Below are 12,201 nucleotides of genomic sequence, written 5' to 3' on the forward strand. Positions count from 1 at the left end.
TCCCAACAGGTTTTTTTTTTTTTTTAAACTCAGGAGACTTTAATGTAATAAAGGTAACTGCTGGTCTCTGTTCTTGGGAGGAAAGATTAATATTTAATGGAGACTCCACTGATGTAAAAGTGATATTGAGGTAAAAATAGTCTTAAGAAAATAAACAGTTCTTGGTCTCCTCCTTCCCTCCAAACCCTCCCGCCCCTCAAACACACACACACATCTGAGGCAGAGAAAGAAAAACAAAAAGCCACAGTAACCCAGAACAGCCAAATAACCTGACTTACTAAATGTTGGTCTGACATTATCATTTATCCTTATAAACTGACCCGCCATTTATTTTCATTTCAAGGGGCTGGATGTTTCTATTCATATAAACTTCTGGCAAGTATAACACTGCAGCCCTTAATGTGAAGGAAATTTTGGTTGCCAAGGGAAAGACTGAAGTGCTATTTTGCTTAAGAATATCCTGGAAAGCGGTGCTGGTATGTGCTTGGCGAGTCTATTCCTGCAGATTTGTTTTATGAGGGACCATTAAGAAGGAGAAGAGTGACACCTTCACACACAAACAGCTCCTACACTGAAGTTATTTTGTGTAAGGTGTCGTGCTGGCTGTGGCAAAACTCAAAGATAAATCATACACACACTCTGGCTGTGAAGAAGCTTATGAAGATGTGCAGAAATCAGAGCGGAATGGAGTAGCCTGTTAGAGAACTGTGGAGACAAAACTCAGAAAGGCAGGCAGGTCCGGGATAGGCGCAAGAATTCCCTCTTTCTGGTTCGCAGCTGCTTCCTTCCCGCTTGGCAGAGCTCCGTTGTGCCTTGAAACATGGCCCCCAAACGCCCAGCTTCGCTCGTGCCTCAAGCAAAGAAGCCTAGACTGGCTCCAGGCCCCAAGCTGGCAGTCACAGGGGCCTCTAAGGGTCTGTCCAAACGAGAAAAAGAACAAGAAGCAATCGACCATATTGATGAAGTACAGAATGAAGTAAACACACTTTATCAGCAAGCCAGCAAGGAGATTTTGAAAGTAGAACAGAAATATAACAAACTCCGCCAACCATTCTTTCAGAAGAGGTCAGAATTAATTGCCAAAATCCCACATTTTTGGGTAACAGCATTTGTCAAGCATCCACAAGTGTCTCTGCTGCTTGGAGAGGAGGATGAGCAGGTGCTGCGTTATCTGACCAGAGTCGAAGTGGCAGAGTTGGAAGACATTTTACCAGGTTACAGAATAGATTTTTATTTTGATGAAAATCCCTACTTCAAAAATAAAGTTCTCTCCAAGGAATTTCGTGTGGATTTGAGTGGGAGTCCATCCTCAGAGTCCTCCGAGATCAAATGGAAATCCAGAAAGGACTTGAGAAAACGGTCAAATCCAACACAGAACAAAGCCAGCAGGAAGCGGCAGCGCGAGGAGCCCAAGAGCTTCTTCGCCTGGTTCTCCGACCACTCGGACCCTGGCACTGCTGAGCTGGGCCAGGTCATCAAGGACGACATCTGGCCAAACCCACTGCAGTACTACTTGGCTCCAGATATGGACGATGAGGAAGGGGAAGGAGAAGAGGGAGAAAAAGAAGAGGGAGAAGGATTGAAAGACATTGATGAAGAAGGGGATGAGCATGAAGGTGAGGAAGATGAAGATGATGATGAAGGTGAAGAAGGAGAGGTGGATGAAGGAGCTGATGACCAATAGCACTGATTGATTCCAGCTTCTTTGTTTTTTTAAAAAATTTTCTGCAGTCCCTTGCTGCCTTCTTATCTTCTTCCCCTCCTGTGCTGGCTGTATCTCCTTGTTTCTGAGGTCTCTTTATACCATGGTTCTCACCTTATTGTGGGGAAAATATCTTAAGCGGAATACAAAGGGAAAAGAATCTCTTACTCCTTTCTGTTTCAAATTTGTTTTCACTCCTCCTTGTCTCAACAAACTGCTTGGAATCAACACCAACATGCTCTATAGGAAAAAGGAACCACTTGCTCCCCTGGCTGGCTGGGATCTGGCGGCTGATAGGCCTCTGTGCAGTTGGGCATAAAATTCTAGCTTTCCCCTCCTTTCTCTGTATATTGGGCTCAGAGATTATACTGTGTCTCTATGTGAATATGGACAGTTAGCATTTACTAATGTGTATCTGTCTCTTGTTTAAAAAGGAAAAAAAAAACTTTAAAAATAATGGGGTCTTAGAAGGTCAGCAAAGGGTGGGTTTGAGATGTTTGGGTAGGTTGTTTGGGCAGCCTCACAACATGGTTTCTCCTTTGGCATGTTTAACAGGCATCCTTGCAATCTAAGATCACACTTTAAAAAAATAGACTTCTCTCCTAATGATGACTGGAACCCTGCCGCTCTGTGGGAGAATCAGCAGAAACTATAGGATCTTATTTGGAATTGACATTCTCTATTGTAATTTGGTTCCTGTTTATTTTAAAATTTTCTTTTCATTTCACTGAAAGAGAACAGGTGATGCTCAATTTTTAAATGTTGCAAGTGTACAAGTAGCTTTTATTATAATAAACCTATGTGTAACCACACACACACATACACATTTACACATAAGAATTCAGGCCCCGAGAAGGAGGTAATACTGAAAGATACAGGTAGTGGGAAGCCCTGAAGAGGTTTGTTATCATGCCAGAGAAGTGATTATTGTTTTTACTTCATCGGGATAAATGTGCCTGCCACATACAACAGAGGGTTCTTGGGAGTTAGTACAGTTGGGACCAGGAGGTCAACTGTAATGAGCCTCAGGTGAAGTGGGGCAAGGAGAGGTCAGGATGCTAGAGGAAATAGCAGTGGAGTGTCTCCCAGATTGGTATCTGTGACTCTAACTTCTCTGCACTCCAAAGCCCTGGTGCACAACTACATGTGAAGTTCATGGGCATGTTACAGGTGATGTATAAGCAGAGGGCTTGATTATTGTCCTCCAAATTAGTTCTTTTCTTGACTTTATTTATTATTTGATTGTTGGAGAGAAAAGAGTGTGGGGGAGAGATTTCTCCCATCAACTGGTTTGCTCTCCAAATGTCTTAGAGCAGCTGGGTTGGGCCAGGCCATAACTGGGAGCTGGGAACTTGATGCAGGACTCTCACAGGCTCAGGAACCCAATTACCAGAGTCATCACCTGTGGTCTCTCCCAAAGTTGTTCATAGCCAGCAGCTGGAATCAGGAACAGAACTGGGATTTGAAACCAGCAACTCTGATGTGAGGTGTAGATTCCCAAATTTTTTTGTTGTTTATTTATTTATTTTTATTTGAAAGACATTTACAGAGAGAAGGAGAAACAGGGAGGGAAAGATATTTCATCTGCAATAGTGGACAGAACTGAGCTGATTCAGAGCCAGGAGCCGGGAGTCCTTTTTGGTTCTCCCACATGGTTGCAGAGGCCCATGGGCTTGAACTCTCCTCTGTTGCTTTTCCTAGACCTAAAGCAGGAACTGATTGGAGGTGGAGCAGCCAGGATATGAACTGGTGGAAGATTAGCCTTTTAAGCCACAGGACCCATCCCCCCAAACTCTGTCTTTACTAGAAGGGCAGATGTCCACCCATTTTTTCCTTGACTTTTGTATCTGATCAAGTGATACTCCCTGACCCCAGCAACTCACTTATTCTAGTCCCATATTTGAGACGCATCCTTAGGTTTCTACCTTCCTCCACAGGGATCCATCAGCATGTCCTGTCCATCTCCCCCTCCCGAGTGTTATCTCATTTCTACTCTATCTGGTTCTATTATCCCCGTGCAAGCCCTGGCCATCTACTGTGTGGACACCTGTGTAGACTCTCGCTGGCCCCCTGCTTCTAGGTTCCCGCCCTTCTGCAATCCATTTTCTATGCAACAACTGAAGCCAATGTTTAAAGTGTAAATCATGTCATTCCCCAACTAAAAACCTTCCTGTCTTCCCATCGCATTTAGATTGGAATCCAGGTGTTATGAAATGGCCCTCCAGGCTCTCCATGATCCTGCATGCCCTCCATCCCTGCCCCCTTCCACCTGCGCACACACACACACCTCAGCTCCCCCTGCTTTTGCCTCAGGTGCCAGTTTTGGTGCTGTTGTTACAGAGAGGCCTGACTCATTCCTACCTGTGAGACATTTGCAGTTCCTGGAGCCTTCCCTACCCACCCTGATCCACTCTTGGTTATTCATCCCTAGACCTAACTCTTTCTTCATTGTGCCCGTCACTTAGCATGTCTTGCTTCTGTTCATTTGCTTACTATCTTCCCTCTGTTAGGACAGAAGCATAAGCTAAGGTTCATCATCTATGAACCTTTGTATCCACCTATCCCTAAACATATAAATGAGTAGTTTTGTTTGTCCAGATCATATATTAATAGAGTGCTGGGAACTGAGTAAAGTTAAATAGCATCTAAGAAATGTAGAGTGCTTTAACTTGATTCTTTTTTGTTTTGTTTTGTTCTTGAAATAGCTACAGGCATGGAGCAAGAAACAAAGTGGGAGACCTTCCATTCACTGGTTCATCCCCCAAGTGGCCACAATGGGTAGGACTGAGTCAGGCCTCAGCCAGGAGCGTCATGTGGGTCGCCCCTATGGACCATCTTCTGCTACTTTTCTCATGCTGTTAGATCAGAAATGGAACCAGCACCCATATGGCACACTGTCATCTCCAGCCAGCCATTTTACCTCCTACGTCACTATGCTGGCCACTAAATTGGTTCTTGGAGTAGGTGGTTAGCCTCATAGGTAAGACACCAAATCATCCCACACTGATGTGTCCAGGTTTGACACCCCACCCCCCGGCCAGGTCATTCCTGACTCAACCTTCCTGCCGATGTAGATTCTAGGAGGCAATGGAAATGGCTGAAAAAACTGGATGTCTACTAGCCCTGGGAGAGCTGCCCTGAATTCTGGGTTCTTGGCTTCAGCTCCAGCCCAGCTCTGGCCAATGCAGGCATTTGGGCCGTCAACAAGTAGAAGAGCTCTTTTTCTGGATCTGTCTCTATCTTTCTGCCTCTCTCTCTAAATAAATAAATAAATTTAATTTGAATAGATTGTAGAATTTGTCTTCAGGAGCATGTTTCCATTGTTATTTATTGATTATTTGGCTTGATACATTATCCACTGACCTCACAGTGTGGAAACTGAAGACCAGGCTCTCTTTTTCATCCCACCTGCACATCCAGTCACACATTTTGCATCCTCCCATTTCCTCACCTTTCCTGTACTTTTGATCTGTCTGAAAGCCAGCAGTGGCTAAGCCCAATGCTCTTCTTTTGGTACAGTTTGCCTTGTATCCACCTGGCCTTTTTGCATGAGTGCGTCACAGCCTTATCCCCACTTCTTTCCCCGGTTTCATAAATCTCTCTACTCTTTGTTCAGACACTTGAGTTTGTCTTTCAAGTTCGTCTTTGAGGAGATTCTCCATGGTCGTTGCCCTCTTGCGATGCCCTCTTTCGACCTGGCCAGCTGTTGCTGTGGGCCTCCCACACTGTGCCCTGGGGATTCCTTCCACCTTGCTTTCGTGCTGGCTCCCTTGATTCCTGGATCCTGTGCCTTTTTCTCTCCACTCCTCCTGAATTTATTCCTTTATTTTGGCAGAACACACAAGGAGTTTCTTGAGTACAGCTCACAGGGCATATAGTTTTTTAAGTCCTTGTATTAGAAAGTGTCTTTCTTTTGGCTTCATGCTTGGTTGATAGCTTGGCTGGACCTTAAGGTAGCAAAATAAATTTGCTGTAATAAGCACAAACACCCACCATCACTTATAATGAATCATGATTACCATTTTCCCCTTCTGCAGAAGATTTATTTTTTTTCTTTTTAGCAAATAGCTTTTAATTCATTTCCAAAGACCATTTTGGATGATTTTCACATTTTGACCTGGCTTGTTGCAATGGTCTGGAAAAAAAAAAAATCCCACATTTTTATGAAAGTTTAAACGTTTTATGGGTAAGTAGACTAATTTTAAAATATGTCAACTGGGATAATCATGTGCTGACATTTTTAAAAGATTCATGTTGAATGTCTGAGTAGAATAATTACTGTGATTCTGTTTTTGTGTATATTTTCATTTGAAGGATGTGCTGTATTTATAGGATACTGATTGTGCCTCAATCCTAGCTGTTACAAAGTGAATGTTGACGTTTTACAGCCTTACTCAATTGTGAAAATTACCTAGTGTGCTTAGCAAAAGGTACTTCAAAATGTGGAAAAATGGAATCAAGAGGTAAATTAATTGGGGTGCCACTTTTATTTAAAATCCATGCATTGTGTTTTTAGAATATGTACTTCCTGTGAACTTTCTGAGAGTCCCTTATACTAATCAGTGAGTTACATATTCCAGATCAGCAAAATTAGAACATTTTGGAGAGAAGCCTCGGAATCTGTGTATTTACAGCAAGCATTCCAAAAGTCTCTTCATGTGAGAAAATGTCTTATGGAAATTAAATTCTAGATGAACAGTATTTGCAAGGTGGCATCCCATGAAACTTTCTCTTCCCTTACAATATGTTGCTTTCTCTTTACTTAAGGTAAAAATTATGATGTCCAGTTCAGTGGGTGTGGTGTTCTGTTCCCAATACTGTGTTGAACTGAGCCATACGCATTGACTGTTCACGAGCACATATTCCCATGAGCAAGTACAAGTTTAAGATCCCAGTCGACCCCCATTGCCGTAAAACATTTTGTTCTTATGTCTATTTTGTTAATAGTGCAAACAGGAAAATAATTCATTTTTCACAATGACTAAATTTGAACTAAATATAGTTAAATGCAAAGAGAAAGAAGTTTTCAGCAGAATGGTAATTACTGCTTAAGGAGAGGCCTCTGAATTTCAACATGGGGCCTTTTCAGGAAAACCCTATGCGAACTGTGTGTGGTGGGGCTGCCAATTATGCCACTGCAGAAGCAGAGTCAAAGAGCAGGGCACCAGATGAAAACAGGTGTTTAATAGCGAGTGGGAGGAACTGTAGGAAGGGTTGTTGTACATGCTGGAAAGGAGGCCGAGCTCTTGTGGCAACGTGGGCAGGAAATTCTGAAGACTCCAAAAGGCAGCAGTCTTTTATTTTAAAATCCTTTTCATGTGGGCCTTGTTGGCTCTTTTTTTTTTTCACCTCCGTTTGCACTTTGGGGGGTGCCTTTCCTTAAGGTTCTGGACCTGTTTGCAGGACATTGTGCCTGGTGAGAAGTAAATTCCGTTCGGTCCTAATTGCCATTTCCTCCTGGCATTTTCTGAAGGGTTTTGGAGCCTCCCCTCTCTGCAGTCTGAAGTGTCTTGCCTTGCCTAGCTCCTTGTAAACAAGTGATTCTGATGGCAGTGGAGAAGCCATGGGATTCTCCACGGTTGTAATGACCGGTTTCATCTAGGAAGGGGATTTGTGTTTTTCACCATGTGTCCTGCTTCTGTCAAGTTAACTTGGACTGACCTGCCAGCCTGTGCCTGGCAGGTGGGGGTGGAGAATTGAAGTAGACGAGTTCACTGAACTCTGGTCGGGTGTTGCTGGTGCCCGGATGAGGCTGCTGCGTTTTCCTTAACGGGGACTGAGGTGGAATTGTATACATATGTGCACAACCAGCACTCTGTTGCTTGGAAAGTCCTCGTCTGCCAATGTTTGAAAGCAAATATGAAAAGAATAAAATCAAACAGGAGATTTAAAACAGCATTGAGAGCTATGTATGCTTTTGAAAAACTGAATCCCTTCAGTCATCCAACCACAGAATGTCAGAAAACACGTATACCTCATTTTCCAAACAAGGATGTTTTCATTTCTGAAGCCGTTTGAAGTCGTCCTAGCAGAAAGGCTGTAAAGAATCTTTCTTTCTCCGCTCTTTCAAGTGGGCTTGGGTGGGAGTGGGTTTGAAAACTGTGTGACATTTTCATCCTCCCTGGAACATATTAATAAATGACCCTGCAGATAATGATCCATGGACTGGTCATTTAAGGTAGTCTCTCCAGCACCTTGTGAGGTGGCCTTGACCCCTCTGAGGGAGCCAGTCTGAGATCCAGTGGTTCTGCTGCGGGCCCCCGTCTTGGGCTGGCTTGCTCCTTTCCCGCACGTCCTCATGAGGTCTTTCCTCTGTGCACTGCATCTGTGTTCGTATTTCTCCTTCTGATAAACACAGCTGTTGCACAGGGTTAGCGCCTACTTTTCTGGTGTCACTTTATCCTCATTACAATTTTTAAAACCCTATATTCAAACACCATGATATGCTGAAGTACCAGGCATTAGGACATCAACACAAAAATCGGAGAGAGGAGAACACACACGATCCAACCCATAGCAATGTTCTCTAGCCCAGTATGCACAGGGCACAGTGCTGATAAACAGCAACCAGATGTTCAGTACATAGGAGTTAAGTAAGTGGATGTGTTGAGGGTAATTTTACTTCGTCCAAAAACATTTTTTTTTAAATTTCAGGGGACTAGTGTTGTGGCCCTGTAGGTTAATCCTCCATCTACAATGCCAGCATCCCAATCCAGCTCCTTCCTAATGCAACTAGGAAAACAGCAGCAAATGAGCGATGTGTTTGGGCCTCTGTCATCCACATGGGAGCCGTGGGTAGAATTACATGCTTCTGGCTTTGGCCTGGTTCAGTCCTGGCCTTTGCAGCCATTTTGGGAATGACCCAGCAAATGGTTCATTCATTCTGTCTCTCACTCCATCTTTTCCTCTGTCTCTGTAACTGTCTTTCAAATAAATAAATCTTCACATTAAAAAATGTTTTATTTGAAAGTCAGAAATATCTTCTTGTTAATTCACTCTTCAAATGTTTGCAACAGCCAGGACTGGGACTGGCCAAACCCAGCAGCCTGGAATGCAATCCAGGTCCATCCTGTGGGTGGCAGGTATCCAAGGACTTGAGCTGTTATCTGCCACCTCCCTGGCACACGGGAAGCTGGAATGGAAAGCAAGCTGGAACTCAAAACCAGCACTCCGATATAGGCTACAGGTATCCCAAGGGCTACCCACTGTGCCAAGTGCATGTTCTAATTTTCAGCAATGAGAATTAACCGGTGTCACCAGGCAGTATCACTTAAGTGAAGTGCAAGATCTAAATGGTATGTGGGCCAAACCCAGAACATGGTAATATGAAAATTGTGTTTCTCTCATAATTGGGTAAGAAACAACTACCAGGATATTGCAACTGGAGCAAACTGATAGAGCAATGCTGAGAAAAAAAATTAAAATGCCAATCAAAGTTCTAATCACAGCATGATCTGTGCACCTGACCGGTTTTACAATCTGCTTTGTGGTCGCTGGGTGTGCAGCGTGCTATTTAGAGACAAGTTTTGTTCCCAGATGTCACTTCATATCTATTTTTCCTTCTCTGTGTTTGGTTTTTCCTGCTCTGTGTGCTTTAATTGTCTAAAGTGTGCTTGATCCCCAGCAGAGGGACATGTCTCTTCACAAAGAACTGCTAAAATAAGAAAGAAAATGAATAGGGACGCTGGAGAGAGACAGTGTTTAAACACCTGTCAAAGCAAAGCCAGAGTGAGAATGCTTTTCCGGAGAATAGAGCAGCCTCATTGAGACAGGTTGGCAATTCACAGGTGATTCATGTGTGACTAACTGCATTTGTATTCTAGCTGGTACGCAGTGTAAAGCACTGTTGAGGCTTTCAATGCTGGCTTCTCCCATCTCTTAAATTTCCTTCAAGCTGTTACCTTGGTTGGACATTCTGGGTAGACTACTTAGTACCTTGTAGCTAGACAGGAAGATAGGGCTCAAAAGCACAGCTACCTCCTTGAAGGTCACATTTCCTGGATTTACATGGAACAGACCCTCTGCAGTGTTTAAGCATTTGAGTTAGATCTGGGTGTACTGCCATCTAGCATTCTTAGATGCTTTTGTAAAATAATTTAAAGCTCTCCAGAAACTTTAGGAATTATTTCAGCTTATAGACATCTCTTGGACCAGGCGTTGCCTGGATGGACGTTTGACCTTGAAATGGCTGAGTTTCAACATTGTTCCAAAACGCTGCATCCAAAACCCAACTCATCTGGGCCCTGATCCGAATCCAGAGAATGATAGGGCGGACATGGGAGCGGGAGTGTGCAGAAACCCTTAGCCAAATCTCCACACCCATTAGTTATGACTTTGTCATTTTGGTCTTTAAGGCATTTTTCAGATTAGGATATGCTGAACATTCAATCTAAAGAGGGTTATAAGTCACAGAATGTTGGTGTTCTTCCAAGTAAGAACACTTCACTTGGATCCAAGTCCCTGCTTTAGATTCAAGACTTAATATCCTAAAGCCTAAAAGGGAATTCTTGCTACATGCAAGGGGAATGACTATAAGGACTTCATAAATAATTACTGTGGTTCGGCAGTTGAAGCACAATCTTGTTTTTGTTGCTGGATATTCCAGGCCCTGGGGTGAAAAGTTCCTCACAGGCCTTAAGGAAGGAAGGAAGACTAAAGACTAAATCGCTTTAGTGGTGACCTTTTTGAACCATACAGCAGATGAAGGTTTTCATAGTGAAGACTCCTTCAGGTCTTGGTTATCAGTGGTGAGTGTCAAGGTCGTGTCAAAGTCCCCAGTGTTAGTGGGATCATGAAAAGGAGCTTTCTCTCTCTCTTGAAATTTTTGACAATAGGTGTGTTTGGAAGTGAGAGTAAGATGTAAGTTCCTGTGTTTGATAGAGCTAGCAAGGCATTTTGTAGTCCAGGCTTCTCAAAAACAAAAACAACATTGACTGGTACCCAGCCGGCTGTAGGCAGTTCCTAATCAGATTTTTGACGTTTTCTCCTATGTGTTGTCTTAACCAAGGTAGCAACAATATTTTAAAGAAGATAATTTATATTTTGTTTTACTTTAAAAAGTCTTTTATACAGGTACTAGTATAGAATGCAGCAAGCTTCCAGCAAAACCTCCAAGCCAAATCCAATTCTTAGTTATTCCTTTTCTATTTTTGTAGGTGACTTCCATCAACCTTCCTTCCTTAATCCAGGGAGCAAACCCCTTTTCTGGCCAGTTGATCGCAGCAGCTCCCAGCAATTATTTCAAGACCAGTGGCAAATACAGTTATATAATTTGAGTGGGTATACAGGACTCTATTTTAGGAGGTATTTTGGTTTTCCTGGAAACCTCTGGAAAACCAGAAAAATATTTTTTCAGAGAAACTTTGTGGCCTCCGTTCTCGATAATAAATAATCTGCACGCTATTTTTATTTTCTAAAGTTGCTTTTTCTGTGGCTTCTTCTACTCACTTAAATGTATCATCTCAGTGAATCCTAGTCATAACTGAAATGGTGAGTAAGTTGTAGGACCCCATTCTTCTGACCCTCTCTGAAAGGCTGAATTACTTGCAAAGGTGAACTGTAAGCATGTGGAGGAGCGGATACTCAAAAGCAAGGTGGCTTGGGCCCCTCAGCCCATGTTCTTCCCTGCAGTCCTCACAGGTCTGTGTTTATGTTTCAAATGTCTACTTCTTTTTAATTCATACAGAGTCCTACAGGAGTGCTAAATAGCTAGAGAATGTGAAAGAAAAAAAAATACAAGCCATTTTCTTCCTACAAATGGGTGTTTTAGTGTGGTGGTATGTGAGTTTAAGCCATCTTTCTGTATGTACTCCCTTTAGGAAACTGATGTGAAGGGAGATACTGAATTCTCAGTTGAAGTGTGATGGAGGAGAGCTGTTACACCTGCTCAGATGGGAACAAACACTGGCTGGCTGTTGCCAGTCATTATGCAGTCAGATATTGGCCACCACAACCTTGGGCTACTCCACAAAGCGTATCATTTCTTCCACTTTCTAGTGTTTTTAATTAAATGAAAGTCTAACATATTGAGACATCATCAAACATCTGTATTACCACTGTGATATCAAAGGATTCAATTTCAGATTGGCAATACACTTTTATAGTTTTGTAAATGATTTCAAAATTTTCTGAGATTCAGTTTCTCATGTATGATGCCTAACAAGAATGAATTTTTTTTAAAGGAGACCAAATTTTGTTCCCGTTTAGTTAATTTGCCTTTTCCGGTTTTTCATGAAACCAAATTATCTTCCTGATGTCTCCAGTAAGATAAAAGACGGTAAAGATGAGAAAAATCTAGATGCTTCATTGGTGTAATTAGAAAAAAGAAAGAAATGACAATAGGGGTCAGGTAGTAAAGAAACTCGTGAAAAAATGAATTTTCACCACTCATCACCTTGGGAAAATAAAGACTTCTTCAAAGAGGATTCCACATACATCATCCCAGCTGTTCTTCAATGCTTTGGCCGTGATGAATGGTCTTTCAGTTTCATCTTAAGGAG

At 42.6% G+C, this 12,201-nt stretch overlaps 1 protein-coding gene across 2 annotated transcripts in view; it reads left to right on the forward strand.

Moving 5' to 3' along the window:
* The first annotated feature begins 492 nt into the window (after nt 1-492).
* PHACTR2 (phosphatase and actin regulator 2) overlaps nt 493-12,201 on the forward strand; it is a 114,774-nt gene continuing 103,065 nt past the window's right edge. For both annotated transcript variants that reach the window (XM_040965664.1, XM_040965665.1), the window contains exon 1: nt 493-1,616. In XM_040965664.1, the coding sequence (XP_040821598.1) occupies nt 821-1,616 (796 nt within the window). In that variant the 5' untranslated portion in view covers nt 493-820. The remainder of the gene's footprint in view (nt 1,617-12,201) is intronic.

The sequence above is a fragment of the Ochotona curzoniae genome, unplaced genomic scaffold (genome assembly GCF_017591425.1).
Source record: "Ochotona curzoniae isolate NIBS_2020 unplaced genomic scaffold, NIBS_Ocur_1.0 scaffold_3890, whole genome shotgun sequence".
Taxonomy (NCBI): Eukaryota; Metazoa; Chordata; class Mammalia; order Lagomorpha; family Ochotonidae; genus Ochotona; species Ochotona curzoniae.